Source organism: Labrus bergylta, chromosome 11, assembly GCF_963930695.1.
Source record: "Labrus bergylta chromosome 11, fLabBer1.1, whole genome shotgun sequence".
Taxonomy (NCBI): domain Eukaryota; kingdom Metazoa; phylum Chordata; class Actinopteri; order Labriformes; family Labridae; genus Labrus; species Labrus bergylta.
In genome coordinates this window covers 8,119,760-8,139,641 of record NC_089205.1, presented here as the reverse complement: position 1 = coordinate 8,139,641, position 19,882 = coordinate 8,119,760, and the positions used below count along the sequence as shown (strand labels likewise).

At 43.3% G+C, this 19,882-nt stretch overlaps 2 protein-coding genes across 2 annotated transcripts; one reads left to right on the top strand and one right to left on the bottom strand.

Moving 5' to 3' along the window:
* The first annotated feature begins 99 nt into the window (after positions 1–99).
* Positions 100–9,333, top strand: pnkp (polynucleotide kinase 3'-phosphatase). Its single transcript, XM_020644351.3, has 17 exons — positions 100–428; positions 3,287–3,333; positions 3,639–3,917; positions 4,016–4,321; positions 4,771–4,850; positions 4,984–5,041; positions 5,132–5,239; positions 5,612–5,683; positions 5,916–5,964; positions 6,687–6,757; positions 6,976–7,068; positions 7,177–7,273; positions 7,356–7,417; positions 7,655–7,764; positions 7,990–8,077; positions 8,161–8,228; positions 9,104–9,333. The coding sequence occupies exons 1-17, from the start codon at positions 302–304 to the stop codon at positions 9,222–9,224; spliced, it is 1,836 nt and encodes a 611-aa protein (XP_020500007.1). The 5' UTR covers positions 100–301; the 3' UTR covers positions 9,225–9,333.
* Positions 9,331–18,192, bottom strand: si:ch1073-280e3.1 (complement C2). Its single transcript, XM_029279439.2, has 19 exons — positions 18,054–18,192; positions 17,833–17,939; positions 16,438–16,585; positions 16,127–16,312; positions 15,222–15,401; positions 14,942–15,040; positions 14,146–14,288; positions 13,926–14,067; positions 13,689–13,823; positions 13,433–13,537; positions 12,865–13,002; positions 12,500–12,609; positions 12,281–12,398; positions 11,830–11,977; positions 11,621–11,694; positions 11,027–11,118; positions 10,665–10,797; positions 10,524–10,573; positions 9,331–9,629 (listed from the first exon to the last, which is right to left on the bottom strand). Exons 1-19 carry the CDS (start codon positions 18,103–18,105, stop codon positions 9,447–9,449), a joined length of 2,343 nt encoding a protein of 780 aa, XP_029135272.2. The 5' UTR covers positions 18,106–18,192; the 3' UTR covers positions 9,331–9,446.
* Between the last annotated feature and the right edge of the window lie 1,690 nt (positions 18,193–19,882).

Genomic DNA, 19,882 nt, shown 5'->3' with positions numbered 1-19,882 from the left:
AAGTAAACGGAACCATAAAATAGCTCATGTTTATGTACGAGCTTATTTTTCTGATGGACCGCGGGGGGACACTCGGAAAAAAAAAAAGAAGCCGTCTCCGGTTTGTTTGTTTACCACTGCGTGAATTTAAAAACCTCAGATAGAAGAAGTTGTGCAAAAAGAAGCTGCGTGGTTAATTTCGACTTATTGTACTGCTGCATTGCGAAAAGTATTTCACTTATTTATCTCGCTTCTTTATTTTATTAAAAGACTTTTAACTAAAAACACACCCGGAGGCTCAAAGTAAAGCAGCCCCGCTTACATGTCGTGTACGCTGGTTGGAGTTGGTCCATCCGGGGCTCGGGTCCTCCTAGAGGATGGACGAGCTGTGATTCTGGGCCGGGGTCCGGACACCGGGGTGGCCGATAAGAAATGCTCCAGGCACCAGGGTGAGAAGAGACGGACAAGAGAAACACAAACATGGGTCATTTCAGTGACGCACCATTCACGCAGAACCTTGTATTTCTTATCACGCAGAACCTTGTATTTCTTATCACGCAGAACCTTGTATTTCTTATCACGCAGAACAGTGTAGTTCTTATCACGCAGAGCCTTGTAGTTCTTATCACGCAGAACCGTGTAGTTCTTGTAGAACCTTGTAGTTCTTATCACACAGAACTGTGTAGTTCTTATCACGCAGAACCGTGTAGTTCTTGTAGAACCTTGTAGTTCTTATCACGCAGAACCTTGTATTTCTTATCACGCAGAACCGTGTAGTTCTTATCACGCAGAGCCTTGTAGTTCTTATCACGCAGAACCGTGTAGTTCTTACCACGCATAACCGTGTAGTTCTTAACACGCAGAACCTTGTAGTTCTTATCACGCAGAACCTTGTATTTCTTATCACGCAGAACCGTGTAGTTCTTATCACGCAGAACCGTGTAGTTCTTATCACGCAGAACCGTGTAGTTCTTACCACGCAGAACCGTGTAGTTCTTAACACGCAGAACCTTGTAGTTCTTGTAGAACCTTGTAGTTCTTATCACGCAGAACCATGTAGTTCTTATCACGCAGAACCGTGTAGTTCTTGTAGAACCTTGTAGTTCTTATCACGCAGAGCCTTGTAGTTCTTATCACGCAGAACCTTGTATTTCTTATCACGCAGAACCGTGTAGTTCTTATCACGCAGAGCCTTGTAGTTCTTATCACGCAGAACCGTGTAGTTCTTACCACGCATAACCGTGTAGTTCTTAACACGCAGAACCTTGTAGTTCTTGTAGAACCTTGTAGTTCTTATCACACAGAACTGTGTAGTTCTTATCACGTTGAACCATGTAGTTCTTATCACGCAGAACCGTGTAGTTCTTATCACGCAGAACCGTGTAGTTCTTGTAGAACCTTGGAGTTCTTATCACGCAGAACCTTGTAGTTCTTATCACGCAGAACCGTGTAGTTCTTGTAGAACCTTGTAGTTCTTATCACGCAGAACCATGTAGTTCTTATCACGCAGAACCGTGTTGTTCTTATCACACAGAACTGTGTAGTTCTTATCACGCAGAGCCTTGTAGTTCTTATCATGCAGAACCGTGTAGTTCTTATCACGCAGAACCTTGTAGTTCTTGTAGAACCTTGTAGTTCTTATCACGCAGAACCTTGTAGTTCATGTAGAACCTTGTAGTTCTTATCACGCAGAACCGTGTAGTTCTTATCACGCAGAACCGTGTAGTTCTTATCACGCAGAACCGTGTAGTTCTTGTAGAACCTTGTAGTTCTTATCACGCAGAACCTTGTAGTTCTTGTAGAACCTTGTAGTTCTTACCACGCAGAACCGTGTAGTTCTTATCACGCAGAACCGTGTAGTTCTTATCACGCAGAGCCGTGTAGTTCTTATCACGCAGAACCTTGTAGTTCTTATCACGCAGAACCTTGTAGTTCTTATCACGCAGAACCTTGTAGTTCTTATCACGCAGAACCGTGTAGTTCTTACCACGCAGAACCGTGTAGTTATTACCACGCAGAACCGTGTAGTTCTTATCACGCAGAACCTTGTAGTTCTTATCACGCAGAACCGTGTAGTTCTTATCACGCAGAACCGTGTAGTTCTTATCACGCAGAGCCTTGTAGTTCTTATCACGCAGAACCTTGTAGTTCTTAAATAGGTTAAAGATCAGTTTAGTTTATTTCGGTAATTTTCCAATTTATAAAAAGTCTCATACACAGATTATTATTATTTTAGAATTTACATTATTCGATTTGATTGCTTTGATTTCAGTTTAGATTGAATCAGGGCGATTTTAGGTTTAAAAATGTAGGGATGCTCAGCTCCTAAAGAGATTGTGACACAGTAGTTCTGTTCAGTTGTTTAACACACTCCCCGTACTAATTTCACTGAACAGCTCGTGCTATTCTCCTATTATTATACTAGATTTTATTAACTACGATAATGTAAAATGCACCGATTGGGAAAATCAGGGCTGATACCGAAATTTGCCGTTTTTGATACCAATGTTTGTTTCATGACTTCTGTTGGCGTCAGACTCCCACAATGCCATCATTTTATCTCATGTTTGACATTAAAAACAAGTCAGAGTTTAATCAACCGGTGACTTCCTCTGCCCAATAAAAAAGTTAGTTAGGTGTACAAGTTGTCAGCATTAAATTGATTTGACACAACAAATAAAAAACATCCAATACTGACATCAGTTCATTTGCCAATTTGCCAAGTCAACAGGGACGATATCGGCCAATGCCGATGTTAAACCAATGCATCGGTGCAGCCCTAACAATAATATTAAGTAGGCTAACGTGTCTTTTACGCCACAAAGTAATTATATTTATGGAAATATGGAGTATGCTGTTATTGCATATCATCGTCATTATCATACAGTTGATAACGTCGTTAGGATTTTCACATCAAGCGATTTAGAGATGTCACATTCTGGGACACCTGGTCCTGTTTTCTATCATTTACAGGCACAATGATTCGTGATGGGGAGTAACTGATAATAAAAATAAATTATCTCAGCCCAATAGCATTCATAACTGTCATTTTCTTATAACCGATTAGTCTTTTAACTGTTCCCTCAAATGGTCATCTGACATTTTGATAAATAGTGAAACGTAAAAAGAGGCAAAGCAGACGTATGCAAACTGCAGAATTGTGTTATTGCAAAATGTTTAACTTTGAATAATTTCAGTAAATAAATCAAATAGTTGTAACTTGATTAAGTCTCTTATGAAGTATGTGTTTAGAGATGTGTGTGTCTGTGTGTTTAAATGTTGGTAACAGACTTCATGTCTCCTCCAGTGAAGGTGGTGGCTTGCTATGCAGACCAGGATGTGGTCGTAACTCAGGTATGAAAACAAAGCCTGCAGTGTCACATGATGGTTCAGTTTGTCTCCCTCCCTGTAAAACACCTCTGACTAGAAAAACACCTCTGCCAGACGACACTCAACAAACACCACACAGAGTTAATATTTGGTGTTGCATAATGAAAACATCTTCCAGCTCATAAAGTTTTTTCAAGTTTTTTATGTCATCAGACCTTTCTCTTCACTGCTTGGACACACCCTGCTTATCTCCAGTCCTCTAAACTAACTGTATAACAAATACTGAGAGTCCAATGTCCACGCTTGTCCTGTTTTTTTTTATTCCTCAGCTCGGTCCCAATCCAAGTTCTCTTGACGGCGAGCAGCTGAGCCGTGGTCAGTCTGGAAAACTCAAACACGGAGGCACACTCTACCTTGTTAACCAGAACCATCCATTTAAACTGCACTTTGCCCTGAGTTCAAACGGAGCGGCCTCCGGCGCTGCACAGAAAGGACTCAAAACCACAGAAAAGACAAAAGGAGGAAAAAACGAGACCGAAAAAGAGGCGAAGTCCAGTCCAAATCCTAAGCGCAGTATAAAGGATTTCTTCTCTACGTCTCCCATGAAGGTGACACACTGTTAGTCCTTGTGTTTGTTCCTGTTAAGTACATGTATATAACTGTAGATGGAAATGAGTGACACTTTATTCTTTATTATTCTGAGTAGTCCTCCAAAAGACGACTGAGCCCAGAGAGTGGGCACCCTGAGGGGAAGCGCCAGAGGAAAGGCGAGGAGGCCTCAGCCAGAAGGAGGGAGGAAGAGGAGGACGATGAGGAGGAGGAGGAGGAGAGGCTGGCGGAGGAAAAGCTCAAGCAGCTGCAAGAGTTGGCAGAGAAGTCTCTGACAGAAGAGAGTATGAGCCTTCAGCCGTCATCGTCGTCTTCATCTACAAAAGGCTGTCTGAAGAGCAACTGGCAGCAGATAAGCAACCTGTTGCTCTACACGGCTGCTGGTGTCAAAGCGAGTGACAAGGTGGGAGCTGTGCCAGTGGAAAGGCTTTACGTTTTTATCAGTGTTTTGGTTCAGGGATTTTACTGTTTCATGGTGTTGAGGTTTGAGCTTTGGTTAAAGTTGTTCATAATTTAGACCTAACAATAAAAACATGCAACGTTGCAATGAGTGCTGAAAGTTTTGACGTAAGAAAGTAGCTCATGGGGCATAGATGGCCTAGCGGTTAAGTTGCACCACTTGATGGAGGCTATAGTCCTCCAAAGGGGGCAGCCCGGGTTCAAGACCTGTGGGGCCCTGTCCACGATTTCCTACTCTGACTATGACAGTGGAGCGCCTTCAAAATAAAGGTTTTTCCACTACTGTAAAGGGGGGTGGGTGGGGGGTGACAGACGTTGTCTTCTAGAATTTCTGTTTGGCCTGTGCTGCTACGGTGCAAACGTCTGAACGTGTTCTCTTCTTCTTTCTTCCAGATCGCTGGGTTTGACATAGACGGCTGCATCATCACCACCAAGTCTGGAAAAGTGTTTCCCACCACGCCGGATGACTGGAGGTATGCCTGCAATCCCCGATCTCTCCCTTTAACATAGTTTGCTTCAGCTTAACAATGTAACACATGTTTTGGCTTTTATTAGATTTTCTGCTTTATGGTTATTTTCTTTGACTTTTCCACATTCAATTTACAGGATCCTGTATCCCGAGATTCAGCCCAGGCTGGCCAGTTTGCTCAAGAAAGGATACAAGGTGAGAACGAGAAAAAAAACATACTGAACATAACTGGAAACATGGCACTTCATTACCTGGTCTACCCTTCCTCTGCTCCCCTCCCTGTAGGTGGTGTTCTTCACCAACCAGATGGGGATCGCTAAAGGCAAACTGAGACCGGAAGTCTTCAAGTCTAAAGTAGAGGACATCCTCACCAAGCTGAAGCTACCTGTGCAGGTCGGTCACGTTCGAGGTTGACTCTGTAAGATAGACGGGATTAGAGACATTGGTGAAGCCTGGCTGTAAGAAGGACAATATTTGTACCCGAGGCTGGAAATACATATTCTTTTAGTTTTCCCACATGCACTGAGCTCCTTGAAAATACCCAGACATATTTAGGTGAGCTGCATGTGTGAACGCAAACAGCCACACTTTTCACCCTGACTCTACAGAGAATTCTTCCTGCTAGCCCATTAGTAACATTTTAGCGTGGAGTTGTGGTGAGATAATGTGTGAATGCAGAGGGTAACATTCAAAGGAGGGGGGGGGGGTCTATGCTCTCATCCCTCTCGTGAAAAAGATGATATCCTCCCCTTGTTTGTGTCTCAGGTGTTTGTAGCAACAGGTCCTGGCCTGTACAGGAAACCCGTGATGGGAATGTGGAACCACTTGTGTGAGAAGGTAACTGCACACACACACACACACACACACACACACACACACACACACACACACACGAAGAACCACACCTCACATGGGCTATTTTCAGTTGCAGTGAATTAGATGACTCACATGAGACGCCCTTTGATGATTCCTCCCAGCATTCTTACTGTTGTCTCGTGCTTTGTGTGACTCTGAGCTGTCTGTTTAACTGATATGCATGAGTTACTTTAAATGTGTGTTTCCTATTCAGGCAAATGATGGTGTGACTGTCGACAAGACACAGAGTCTTTATGTGGGAGGTGAGTATGGTTGAGTATATGAAGCAGTGTTGCCATAGAGATAACATCCCATACCTGCAGGTGGATGTGTGTTAAGATATCTGATGTGTTCTCTTAGAGATGAATGCATGCACACATTCAGAGTTTAATCAGAAAGACAACTGGACTTGGTTGAAGTTCTGAAAGATCTAGAAGCAAAGAAGCCTTTCACTGGAGAAGTGAAATGTCTTCAAGAATGTCACCAACTAAGTCCATTTGTCTGTTGGATTAAAGCTGGAATCACCATCACCTGAATGATTGAGAAAATGACACACACACAAGCATCCATCTAAAAGTAGAAAACTGAATTTGTCAGGCAGATAGAGCTGAATAAATAACTCTCTCTAATGTGGCCATTAAGCCATGGACTGTAGGTACCATGGTAACAGCTGAATACACATACATGCAAACAACGGGCTGTAGACGCTGGAAGAGTCATACGGTCGCCATATTGGAAATATTGGAAATCTGCAACTAAATTATCGATGATTCTACTAAAAGGCAAAGAGCTGGAGTTAAGGCCGGTCTTAAGCATCCTCACAAACAGCTACAACACCCTACATAATGAGGAGTCCTTGACTTTTGGAGCCAGCCTCAAGTGGACACTAAAGGGACTGCACATTTTTTGAAATTCTACATTGGCTTGTCGGCAGAGAGACACACACACACAGACTCACAGCTTTTGATTCTAACTCTGTGCACAGATGCTGCAGGCAGACCAGAGAACTGGGCTCCAGGGAGGAAGAAGAAGGACTTTTCCTGCAGTGACAGATTGGTAAGTCCGGAGATTTTGACTCTGCTTTGCCGTTGCACAACTCTGGACCTCCTCCTCCTCCTCCTCTTTACCTTGCTGTGTGTTCTAATTTGTCAGCTATTCTTCATACATGTGATCTTAAATGTCATTAAGAGTTCACGTATGCTGCAGCTCAATGTTTCCTGTGCTGAAATAAGAGGATTGTGTTCCAGTTACTTTCTTCCTTCCTGCTTTTGTAGTTTGCTCTGAACATTGGGCTGCAGTTCCACACCCCAGAGGAGTATTTCCTGGGCTGGAAGAGCGCCCCCTACAAGCTGCCTAGTTTTGACCCTGTGAGTACAATTAACAAACTGGCTTTGAACTGTATTTTTTTTCTCCAGGAGAAACCCTTGTTTGTATGCTCTGTATTTTTCAATACGCTTCTTTATCTAAAATTTTAGAGGATAATCGACTCCACTGCCAGGCTGTACGACCCACCATCCGCCTCCCTCGCCTCAAGCAAGACAGAGGTCATTGTTGCTGTGGGTTTCCCTGCATGTAAGAGGAAGTTATGCATCACTTTTTCCTCACCCCACCTTGCACCACAGCCATTCTGATGTTGTCTCTCATCTCTTCACAGCCGGTAAATCCACCTTCTTCCACAGCCACATTATCCCAAAAGGCTATGTGTATGTTAACAGGGTGAGTGGATTTCCCTCCGGTTCTTAAGACACATTCACATCAAACAAGATTGTAACTGTTGGAAATAGGAGTTTCTAGTTTAATTTGCTGTTTGCTACACTTCTTTAATAATTAGAAAATATATAATAACTGCAGTTGGGGATGATTTTGATTCTGTTTGCATTTATAAATCAGTTTTGAGGACTTCCTCCCTGACACATTGGGACTGTTCTTCTTCCCTGTTCTGTTTTGCATCAGGACACACTTGGCTCGTGGCAGAAATGCGTGTCTGAATGTGAGCGCGCGCTGAAAGAGGGCCGTAGTGTCGCCGTTGACAACACCAACCCAGATACAGAGTCTCGCAAACGGTAGAGCACAAACTTATCAGAAACATTTTGTGCAGATGCACCGATGTGTCTTCCTATTTGTGCACTGATTGTTAAAACAAAAAAAAAAAATCAGGTTCAGGTGTTTTATTCTGTGAACTCTGATTCTATGCTTCTTGATCTCTGTTTTGCTGCATGATAATATTCCCACAGCTAACAGGTACATGTAGTGTGAATTCATTTTTCTGTGTTTGTATTTTTTTTTAGATATTTGGACGTGACCAAGGCTGCAGGAGTGCCCTGCCGTTGTTTCCAATTCACAGCCTCTCTGGAGCAAGCCAAACACAACAACAGAGTAAGACCCGCCTCTTTACACCATCACTCTTAATTCATTGTGATGTTTGACCGTGCTGCTGATGTCATTTTTGTCGCCCTCAGTTCCGTGAGATGGCTCCATCCGACGTCAAACATGCCAAAGTCAGTGACATGATTTTTCACAGTTACAAGTAAGAAAAAAAGCTTTCTTTTCACTCTTTTGCTCGTTTAAAAACCAACAAGTATGGGCCAAAACGTGGGCTAAAAAGCAGTTGAAAACATGTCACCCAGTGGTTTTAGCTTGTAAACATTTTAACAAACTCTACCTCATCCTTGTGAGTTTGAAATTGAATCAATATTTTTTGTATTTCTGCAAGTAAAACTTTTTTGAACAGTTAAACCGTGTCCTAACAGCATTGCAATGCGATCAAGCGTCAGATTCAGCTTGATTTAATTGTGTCCTATTTGAAGTTTCCCAACAGCCTGCAACAAAGCAGTGCGAAACAGCACGATGATCCTTTTTGCCCTGAAGCCTCGTTCGTTTCTATTTCAATCCTGCCCGCACAGGAGGCGGCTCTACAAGGCGCTGAGAGCGTCAGGGGAAGCTTTTCTTTTCCTTTTCTTAATTTAAATCGTTAGCGTGTTTTACAAAGTGGAGATATTGATGAATTTTTTTAATATCCACATCCGTGTTGAATTATCTTTCTTTTGACTTGTTTCAACCCCCCGGAGAAAAACTTTATTCTGCTCACAGTGAGCCGTTTATTGACGAGCTTTGAGTGTTGAGAATTGAGTCAATGACTCGTCAATACAAAACACCACGTTATGATGTTTGAGAGGTGGTTAAGTGCCTTGCCAAAGGCCACATCATACATGTAGCTGCAGGAGCTGGGTATCGAATCCCTGAACTTCTGGTTGAAGGGTTAGCTTGTGTGTATTTTCTACTCACAGAGAAGAGATGTTAATATTTGACGGCTTGGGTATGTGACTGTCCGATGCTGCTAGATGCGACGTGATATCTAACTACGTACTATCTGCTCTAATCTCACTCCCTCTCTCTGGACAGGAAACATTTTGTGGCCCCTGCGCTTTCTGAGGGATTTTCAGAGATCCTCCAGATCCACTTTGTCCCAAACTTCAAAGACAGCCAATCAGAAACCCTGTTCCGGCAGTTTTCAGAGGGCTGATTGGATTCTCTCATTGACAAATCCATCCTGTGAAGCAGCTGACAGTTGACTAAAAATACACCAAGATTGTCTTTGCGCTGAGATGAGAAATAAAACGATGTGACAACAAGCAGAGTTTCTCTTTTTTGATGCTTTACACTGCATGAGATAAATGCACCACGTCTATACAAATCACAGTATACCATTTGTCAATAAAGCTTTGAAAAGCTCGGACTTTGATGTTCACTCAATATCAGGCAGGAACTGGATCTCGTCTTTGAGATGCCTTTTCAGCCAGGGCATTATCTTGAAGAGGTCGATGTGAAAGTCTCGAGCATCAGGGGGCGGCTTGTCACTCCTGTAATGCCTCAGTGCTGGGTTGAGGTTGTTGCAGACATCTGTGGTGCCCCAGCTCACGACTCCCACCTGGTGGCAAAAGCAGGAAAGATAATAAAGTTTATTAATAGAGCACTGAATAAACCAATGTCTCAAAGTGCTTTACAAAGCATAAAACGCTCTGTCTCCTTTAGACTTTATAGGTCCAATCAGTGAGATGTGTAGTGAGTGAAATGATAAAGGTACTTTACTATATGATCAGACATTAAGGAAACATGCTATGTTTATGTGCTTGCTTCTCTGACAACAATGCAGCAGCCAGTATGTCCTCCTTCTAACTTTAGATTCTGGTCCTGAATGCTCTGGATTTGTTTGGACCAGAGAAGGTAGGCGGTTTTAAGGCACCCCCACACGGCCGTTTTGGACACCCCTCGGTTTGCCAGATATGAGAGCAGTTAACAGGTCAAACCAACAGGTGTTGCAGTGATGGAAGCAGCAAGAGAAGTGGTTCAGATAGAAGTGATTGTACCCGACCTAAAAAGCCTCTGCATGTTTCTAATAAGCTCCACGAGCAGAAACGTGCTCAAACTAGGATCAATATTGGAGATGCTTTTGAAAAATGGAGAGAGGTTAGAACACAGAAAGGTTTACAGACTGATGCAGAACTAGTTAAACACTGAAGCTTCAGTGTCCACCACATGACAACCTGCGTGAGCATCAACTCCAGAGAGGAGGGGGCGGAGGGAGACAGCTCTCTAAAATGTTTTGAATGTATTTTGACTGCGGTACCCATTTTAAACACTAGGTGTCAGAGTTACATATTGTTTCAGGTAGGAACAGTGAGGAAATAGGCAGCTAGTGTAAGGTCATTAAAAAGGGAGGAATATGTTACATTTTCTGTTTAAAGCCTTGCTGCAGAAATGTGTGTGATGAAAATAGTGTACGAGGTTGTTGTTTTCTTGTGTGTGTGGAAAAGTAGCCCACCTGAAAGTAGCGCTTCCTTTTTTCCAGAAACAGTGATCCTCCAGAGTCACCTGTACAGCAACACACAGAATAATGTAAACTACATGCACTGTAGGTCACACTGTGGTGGTTATAATAACTCAGCAGGGTTAGAATCCCGACCTTTACAGCTTATAGTGTAGTGGTATCCCGAGGAGCCCCCAGAACAGAGGAATCTGTCAGGTACGTACTCCTCCAGTGTCACATTGGTCGGCTCTTTGAGGGTCTGTTTCGCCTTCTCTACACAGCCAGGCCTCTGCACACACAAAACATAACTTAAACACTCTTTCATTACTCTTTGTTATTTACCATCTCCAGCTTTAATCTCACCTCACAAATTTAATGCAGGAATGAGAAAATTGGGTGTTATGTTGAATTTCTACAGATACCTGGCAACTTGGGGTTAGAGGGGAGGGAAATACTGACCAGCTACACTGACCAGTGTAAAGCCTGCTGGAATTCTATCAGAAGAAGAAGCAGCTCACCTGACTTCCTGTTTGAATGTAAGTTCCTTTGCGTAGGGAGTTCTTATGAATGAAAAAGGCAGCAGTCTCCTTGTCAGGAAGTAGTTCCTCCCCTGTAGGCACACATTCATCAGTGTTAATTCAAACTAGTTAAATCTGATCACATTGCTCTTTTAGGATCAATATTGGAGATGCTTTTGAAAAATGGAGAGAGGTTAGAACACAGAAAGGTTTACAGACTGATGCAGAGCTGGATAAACACTGAAGCTTCAGTGTCCACCACATGGCAACCTGCATGAGCATCGACTCTAGAGAGGAGGGGGTGGGGGGAGACAGCTCTCTACAATGTTTTGAATTTGGACTGCAGTACCCATTTTAAACACTAGGTGTCAGAGTAACACTAAGACCAAGGTTTAGACAGCATTTCCGATATGGCGACTGCCATCGATAGGCTTTACACGTTTCTGTCAGTAACCAATGGGGGACGTCAATGAGTCTCTGAGGTGTTTTTTTTGGGTCTTCCCTAAATATTACCACTGTTTGAACAGGATAAACAGATTGAAAGAATCTGGTGTACTCTTATCATGAATGCTTAGGTCATGAAAGGTCACATACTGTGCTGCTGACATGTAGAGTTGACTCTCTTCATGGCTCGGCTGGCTGGCACGGTGCACGGCAAGCAGATAGGTCTGTTGAATGACATACACAATACAAACACTCGGCACTATATGGGGGGAATAAAAGACGATGCCAACACACACACAAGAGAAAACAACACCTTTTTTCTAAAAATAAATAGGTGAGCATTTATTCTCAGGTCTTACCTGGCCTTCCAGGAGAGAGGGATACTCATGTTCACCTGCACCAGAGCTACATCGTAGTCGTAGAACTCGGATACATTTCTGTGTCTCAGTGCTCTTGTGTTGTACTTGGGGTGCATGATCACCTTCTTAGGAACCACCGCACCTTCACCTGGAAACCAGAGAAGCTGCTTATTATGATTTCAAAACAACAAGGATTTAAAGCACAGATGGATGACGTAAAAGGTAAAGTGAACCCAACATATGTGGAGCTTTTCCTACTGACTGGCTGCAGTACAGATCATGTTAACAGATAGGACATGGTTCAAATCAAGATACATGTCTAATAAACATTTTTAGACATGATTTCTGTATTGGCCAATATTGGCCCTGTTGAAAGAAATCGGCACATCTGCAAATAATGTGGCATGATGTGTAATGTTTCCGCTAATCTCAAATAGTTTCCGGCACTGACCCTGACTATGCTGTATGAACACCTGCTGACGGATACTGTCTGTACTCGCTCTGGCAAAACAGTGAGCTGCAGTCAGCACCCAGTTGCTGCTCACAATAGATCCAACACATGGCGTCGACTAGAAGGAAGAAAGAAAGTGTTAAAGTGTGAAAATGTAGAATACAAAAAAAAAAGTTCTGCTGTGACTTTCATGTTGTAGTACGTAAAACTAGCTCCCACCGATTTCACAGAGACATGCCAGGGTTTGGTGAAGATCCCTTTGACATCCTCCTTCTGCTCCTTGGAGATGTGTTCCTGAGCTACCCCACACATCGTCACACTCTTGTCACCTGCATAATGAAACATGGCCACTTGTAACGGATATATTGGCATTCAGATTTAATTACAAATCTCAAATGTTTCAAAATGGTGCTATGTGTGTCTGTGAGGTGTATGTGTGAACAACCAGATCAGGAACATTTTCTAATAATTTGTCAGTAGTGCTAGTATGATAACAGCTATAAAACAATAAATGAATGAATTGTGGAAACACAAGCTCTTTTGCCATGGAATTGAGAGAGGGATTTTATTTTATTTTCACTTACTAATGATGCTGTTGAACACTGCTCCCAGTGTTTCGTAGTCCTTCAGAACAAAGACGTGCTCCTCACCACGTTTTTTTGAAGCCAAAGAGTTCAACTGATCTCTTTTCACTCGGTCTCCGATACCAAACACATAGACATCTGAAAATACACACACAAATGGACATTTACTTTACACACACATACACCACTTATGTGTTACAAGTAAAAAACCATTGCATGCCTGATATAATGTTTCTTTACTGTGAGGTTGTTGAAATGACTTATTATTCAATTATCCATCCATTCATTATCTAAATAGCTTGTCCTGTTAGGAGTTGTGGGGGGCTGGAGCTGATCCCAGCTGCCATTGGGTGAGAGGAGGGGTTACACCCTGAACTGTTCACCAGTCAATCACAGAGCTGACATATAGAGACAGACAACCAGACACACTCACACCAAAGGACAATTTAGAGTCACCAGTTAACCTAACGAGCATGTCTTTGAGGATTCTAACCAGGAACCTCCTCGCTGTGAGGAAACAGCTCTAACCACTGCAACACCAGAAAACCTTATCTTTTTATCATCATACCCAGCATGGTCTCTTGTGTGTGATCCGGGGCTATGTTGTGGTAACCCAGGAGGCTCCTGAGCCGGGCCAGCTCAAGCTGAGGTTTGGAGCCTGTGTTGGTGAAACCTGCAGAGAAAAAAATGTCAGACACCTACACCCTTCAAAATAAGTTCCCTTATTACGTTCCCACTTTCATTCAATAAGTCAGAGAGGTTATCAAATGAGTTTTATGCGCTGGAGGATCTCAACAGATATGAGAGACATTGGTTGTTTTTACCATCTGTTTCTATGACGATGATGTTCTGAGTCTCATTAAAATGGTTTGTGGCGCTGTTTTGCTTTAAGAAGGCGACCATCTCACTGACACGCTTCAGGGCAGCATGCAGGTTGGTGCCTGTCTTACTGCCGTGGCCTGCATATAAAACATTATGTAAAAGTTCATAGCATACTTTACTTATTGTAATTTTCTCATAAATACTGTAAATGAATGAAGCAGTAATAAACACAGTCCTACTATGGTAGTCGAACTCCATCAGATTCCATATGACGTCGCCAACGCTGCTACTTATATCTGAGTCTGTGATGTTGACAATGTCTATAGCCACGCTGGCAAATGACACCACATGAAACTTCAACTGCACCTCGTAGCTCTCCAACTAAAAAAAGACATGTAGGAGTTACAGCCACCGAGACAGGATGACAGGGAAACAGGTAATCTTTTTATTGCTACAGACCTTTCTTATTAGAGCAATGGTGGCCTCCCTGGATTTTTCAAAGTCCTCCTTTGTAATGCTTCCCGACGTGTCCAGTAAAATAAAGACATTCATGCGACTGCCTTCAGCCACACGGAAGGTACGACCAAAAGAGCTGCTTTCACCTAACACACACAGAAAGTACTTCACTTAATGGGCTGAAATATTGCTGAGATATTTAAAGGAAGAATGTGTGACTTTTTGTCCCAGTAGATGTCGTCCTTCAGCACCAGCGTGAAAACAAAACAAACTGCTGTTTGGCTGCACTTCCACTATTCTGAAGCCTCCGCTCTCCTCCAGCGACACACCTCCAACCCCTCTCCACTCACGTTGGCACAAAGGAGTCAAGCACAGGTGGCAGACAAAATTGTCCTTCGCTTGAGCTGCAATTGCCTGTGGCCTGCATTGTTGTGTTAGCATGCTAATGTTAGCGCCCTTTAGTTAGCTCGTAGCTTCACATTGCATGTACATTTACACAGAATGGTGTGATCTAAAAATGCTTACATAGCATTCATAAAAGGAGTGAGTATGTTCTTCTTCTCTCCAGTCCTTGACTAAAACACCTTTTATACACAAGGGGAGGAGCCGACCGTCCCGTCCATGTAAACACGGCTCTGACAACAACACAGCCGGCGGGACTCGAGCTTCTCACTCATTGTAGACAGTCATGACTCAGAGAGACATTTACACAGGATAGACTGGATTTACTGTATTCTATATTTATGTGTTAAATGTCACACATTCTTCCTTTTAAGACACCTATACAAGTTATACTCACTTTCCTGTTTGGCGTCTGGTGAGAGTACATCCATCTTTCCTGCTAGCGACCCCGCCATGACCGCTGCCACAACACTCGGGGAGTCGAAGGTGTTTGGGGCTGCAGTAAGAACAAAGACTTGATGAATTGACATGTGTCATGATATAACAGTTCGCTGTGTGCTGCTCTGGCATCAACTGATGCTGTCTCTCATTTTCTTATTCTATGGTTCTATAAAAGGGCTTTATTATAAAAGCCTGTTATTACAATTTTGCAATTGCAAAAGGCTGTCAGTCTGCACCTTGGCAGCGTGGAGTTGAGCCACTCCACTCCCTGTTCTCCAGGCAAACCCTTTCAGCCGAGCCGAGGAGATCCATACCGGCCTGACACCAGTAAGTCACTTTCTGCCCCGTGTAAAACCGGCCTGGTGATCTCTGGGCCCCAGGTGGGATCCCAGGGTCTTTACAGTCGTCGGATGAATCTAAAGACAGAGGGGCAACATCCAAAAAAAATACACGATTTCATACAACAATGAGTTTCAAGTAAGTGATTTGATTGGACAAGATGTATTCCGGTGATGTCGATAAAGAGAACAACAGCTCTGGGACTTTTAACCATCGCTCTGCATCAGGTGTTCAGAGCACGCCAGCTAAGCATGTCACATTTAGTGAGACGACCTCCAGGTAAACATAAGGCTGACAATGAATCTACAGCGGACGTCACAACTCCTAAAACAAAGACAAAAAAATATGATGAGTCATGTCTCGCCCTCTGCTTCACCTTAACAACGGTGGGTAATGAAAAGAGACACACTCCTTCCTGGAAGTTTCAATCATAAAGAAGATTTAACATACATAGTTCATTTTTAGGGCGTTGCAAAAGGGGGCCAGGCAGAGAGAGTTTGGGTACCAGTGGCCTAAAGTATACTGGTATTTGTACTTGCTAGGAATAGATTTTTTGTTGTTGCAAAAGATGATTATAAGGTAAAGTTAAGTGGAGTAAATAAGTGTATTCATCCAAATCTGCTTTACGACATAAACCTCATTTTAATTGTGAGATTAGTCCAAGCATGCTCGCTCTACAATTATTCACTCTGATACGCCCCTCGTAAGCTGATGTTCTCAGTAGTTCTCTGTTGCACTCATTAAGAGAAATGTAACCATGTTTGTATTTAATTTAATCATACACAAAGTTGTCTGTCCTCACCATCGTTCTCACAGACAGGAGTAGTTCCCGTCCACTCTCCTGTCAAGGTGCAGTTCCTCTGGGCGGAACCAGACAAGATGAACCCCTCCTGGCAGAAGAAGCTCTGCGTGGCCCCTACATGGAGCCACTGGTCTCTGGGCCAGAAGTCTCCATGATCCAACTGGAGCTGAGCTGGACACAACACATCTGGGATTTTGACAAAGGTGGACAGACGAGCAGATGAGGACATTTTACATAAGTGAAGTATGAAAATCAAAATTCAGACTCTAACCAGAGGAGACCTAAATTCATTCACCCTCAAAAAACATCACCTTTGCATGTAGCACGAGACACCTCTCGGCCACTTGGTAATCTCATGGAGGACCACTCCCCATCTGCACTGCAGGTCCTGTAGCTGACCGGTGAAGGGTATCGTCCCAGGCCGCAGTGATAGGACAGCACACTTCCCTCCATTCCCCCCTGGAGAGGAAACACATGGTCACTTCTGGAGCTAAATTAAGTGACATGAGGTTGTGTCACTTTCCAGATGGTATAGTTCCTTTTTATCATGAAAGGGATTGAACCGTCAGTATTTCAGTATTGTCTCTCTTCTTTTTTATTTCCAGGAATCATACTGACGGATCCTTTTTTTAAAACAATATGCATCCTCTATTTTGCCCTTTATTCTGTCCCTGGAAACTTGGCTGGTTAAACCCTTTAAGACCTTTGAGTTGCAGTGTTTGAGTGCAAGTGCTAAATCCTGCAGTTCGTGGAGGGTCCACTTGAGGCTGGCTCCAAGAACCCTTGAAGTCACATACGCACCCCATTCAAGAACGCATGTTTTAACAGGATAAATTAACATGATTACACCCTGGTTCAAAAATATTTGTTTGATTAGTTATTGTCCTCTTGGGCACACACTGTATGGGGAGTTAATTATTTTACAACCCATCCATTTTGATTTTATGAACGATAAGTGTTATCCATAGTTAGGCGCGTAGCTGACATGACTGACAGGTGGGCGCAGTGTAACAGTTTGTCAGGAGGCTTAAAACCCGCCTCAGCTCCAGCTCTCAGCTTGTCGTTAGGTTGACTGAAAGTTAGGCTGAGGAAGGATTTCCAGCATGACGGCTGCTGCCGATGAGCCTCCAGAGCCCCCTGCAGGAACAGATGTGTGACGTCACTCAGCTTCAAACATTAGTATTTACAGTCTTTGGTTTTTTGTCGCCCTGTACTGCTGTTGTTAAGCCGTTTATCTCCTCTGTTCTCAGTTCCTCACACAACTATTTTTAACCACTTTAACTGAAATTGTGTAACTCTATAAATAAACCATTAAGTACAAGAAAAACAACACTGTTAGGGAAGTTAAATTATGCAGAAACAAAGCCATCCTTAAAGTAGCAATCTTTCCCTTAGAGTAAAAACTTACAACCTAACACTCTGACACTGTAGGATGTAAATTAAAATTGGTATGAAAATAAATAATGATTGAGGAATTCTTGTTGTATAGCATGACATCTTCAGATTGTTATTTTGTCCGGTCATTAAAGTAAAATTCAGAAAGAAATTCAATTTAAAGATGATTAAAGAAAGAAAAGCAGAAAATCCAAGCCATGACCAGAACATATTTTTATGTTTTAAACAATGATTAATAGATCATACATTTTTTGTGTGAATTGAAGTGTATGTCAGTCAGTTTCAGCTCCACTGTTCAGGTGTTTGTTTACCTGTGAGTAGGTGACATGTCCACCTTTAATGCTCTCTGTTGTCGAGCAGTTGAGAGGCTGTAGATCCTCGTATGTTCCATAATCATATTCAGATTCCTGCAGAAATACTGGAGCACAAACAGTCAGAGTGGTCGTTATAAACATGTGTACACAGACGCCAACAATGCCAATAACCACACTTGAAATGACAGTAAATGCAACACAAAAAATGTTAGGCTCACCCTCCTGGACGGAGACGAGGAGTAAGATCCACAGTACAGGCTTGACATACATGACTGAGCTCTGTGGCCTTTGTGTCTTTGAGCGACCAAACCACAGAAACCACAGCAAGAGTGTCTAAATCGACCTGCAGTCAGCCGCTTTATTTGATGACTGATTACCCATTAACACAGAGGATCCGATCCGGGAATTGAGGGATTGTGCAATTTTGGACAGAGCACAGATTTGATCCCTTTATTTTCATTTTTGATTGCACAAATTTTTATAAAAGTCTCATGTCATAGGACACTGTTGTTCTTTTTATTTTATTTTTATTTTACATTACCAAATGATTTCAAACAACTGTGAGGTTACAGAATGGTATTAAAGGTCACACATTACAAATGCACTTCACCATGTTTTTCTGACACTAATATGTCTCCCTAGTCTCTCCACAAAAAGAAGTTTTCTTTTGGAGTGAAAAGGTGAAAAATATTACAAAACCCATGTTTTATTTCATTCTTCCTGACCGCCAGAGGAAGTTCTTAACACTGGATTATATCTGTCTTGTGCATGCGCAGGTCGAGTATTTAATATCAACAAAGTCACATGTGACCTGGGATGACGCCTGACGTAGTTTAAATAGCCCGCGTCATCACGTGAGACACCCCTTCTATCTTCTCGCAGGTATCCATGATGCAGGTTGTTTACAGAAGGAAGCCGAAAAAGTTTTTGCTTGGAGCCCTGTAATCACGGTTGGAGCTACGGAATTTCGTCCTCCAGGGGCTGCGATTAGTTACAACGGCTAGGACATTGTTTCACCGTACCGAGCTGTCTGACCGGTGTTTTCGTTGGGGCTCTCAGCGCATTACGGACTGGCTAATGATATCTTGAAGTTGGACTGCTGAGGTAAGTATTATCCCTTCCTTAGCTGTACAGTGATTTCATTTTATTTGGTTGTTTTTTTAAGACAGAACAGCTTAATTGTTTGTTAAGCAGTGCATCTGTAAGCGCTCCCCATTGGTAAACGGATAGGGAGTTGATTTGATTTGTGGGTGTTATTTGCCACTGAGTGTTTTCGCTCCCGAGTAACACTTCCCAGATAGGTAACCATGTCCGACATGTTCGGGTCCCATGTGTGCCGTTCATGCATGGCGTACATCCGCTGCATACATCCGATGGCCATGATGAGTGCCCTATATTCCTTGGTGTGGCACACCTGAGGGAGAGGCTGTCAGATAGTACACGCATGAATTGCAGTTCAACGCTTGGGCTTGAATGAGACCACGGCCTCCAGCGCCCCAGCCAGCGCCTTCTTTAGGCGGGTCCCTCCGCAGACAAGCTTCTTTGTACCACCATCCCAGCCATACATTGAGGAGCTCCACAAGTGCTGGCCAGACCCCAAGTCTCTGTCTCACCACACTTCTGACAGCAGGGCCCTGGCTTCCATGCAGAATGCTGGCAGTTATGGGCTGGCCCAGATGCCAGCGGTAGAACCAGCTATAGCCTCCCTCATTGTATCACCTGATGAGGTCTTGAGACCTGATGCTCGCTGTCCCAGGCCGCAGTGTCGCATGACAGACGATTTTCAGACAGATGATACGGCGGCCCGCATGGGGCGTATTGGTAACTCACTGTCCCATTTGATACTGGCCCTGTCACAGTCCCTGCAGTCCTCTGGCCTGGATGCATCCGTCTAGAGCCTGAGTGACACATCTTTGCAGGCATTTGCCCTTATGACAAGGGAGCTTGGCAGGTTAATGTCAACGCTAACCCTGACTAGGCGCCAGGTATGGCTGGCTCAGTCTCCACTTTCTGAGCCAGGTCAGAGGGCCCTTCGGGTCCTCCCAGT

What these genes read in the sequence shown, in the direction of transcription:
- pnkp (XM_020644351.3), top strand. Translation starts at nt 302, where the DNA reads ATGTCGTGTACGCTGGTTGGAGTTGGTCCATCCGGGGCTCGGGTCCTC. An exon ending in TCTCTACGTCTCCCATGAAG is followed by an intron (nt 3,918 to 4,015) that starts GTGACACACTGT and finishes TATTCTGAGTAG; the next exon opens with TCCTCCAAAAGACGACTGAG. An exon ending in ACCACGCCGGATGACTGGAG is followed by an intron (nt 4,851 to 4,983) that starts GTATGCCTGCAA and finishes TTCAATTTACAG; the next exon opens with GATCCTGTATCCCGAGATTC.
- si:ch1073-280e3.1 (XM_029279439.2), bottom strand. Translation starts at nt 18,105, where the DNA reads ATGTATGTCAAGCCTGTACTGTGGATCTTACTCCTCGTCTCCGTCCAG. An exon ending in CTCAACTCCACGCTGCCAAG is followed by an intron (nt 15,041 to 15,221) that starts GTGCAGACTGAC and finishes TTCTTACTGCAG; the next exon opens with CCCCAAACACCTTCGACTCC. An exon ending in CACACAAGAGACCATGCTGG is followed by an intron (nt 13,003 to 13,432) that starts GTATGATGATAA and finishes GTGTATTTTCAG; the next exon opens with ATGTCTATGTGTTTGGTATC.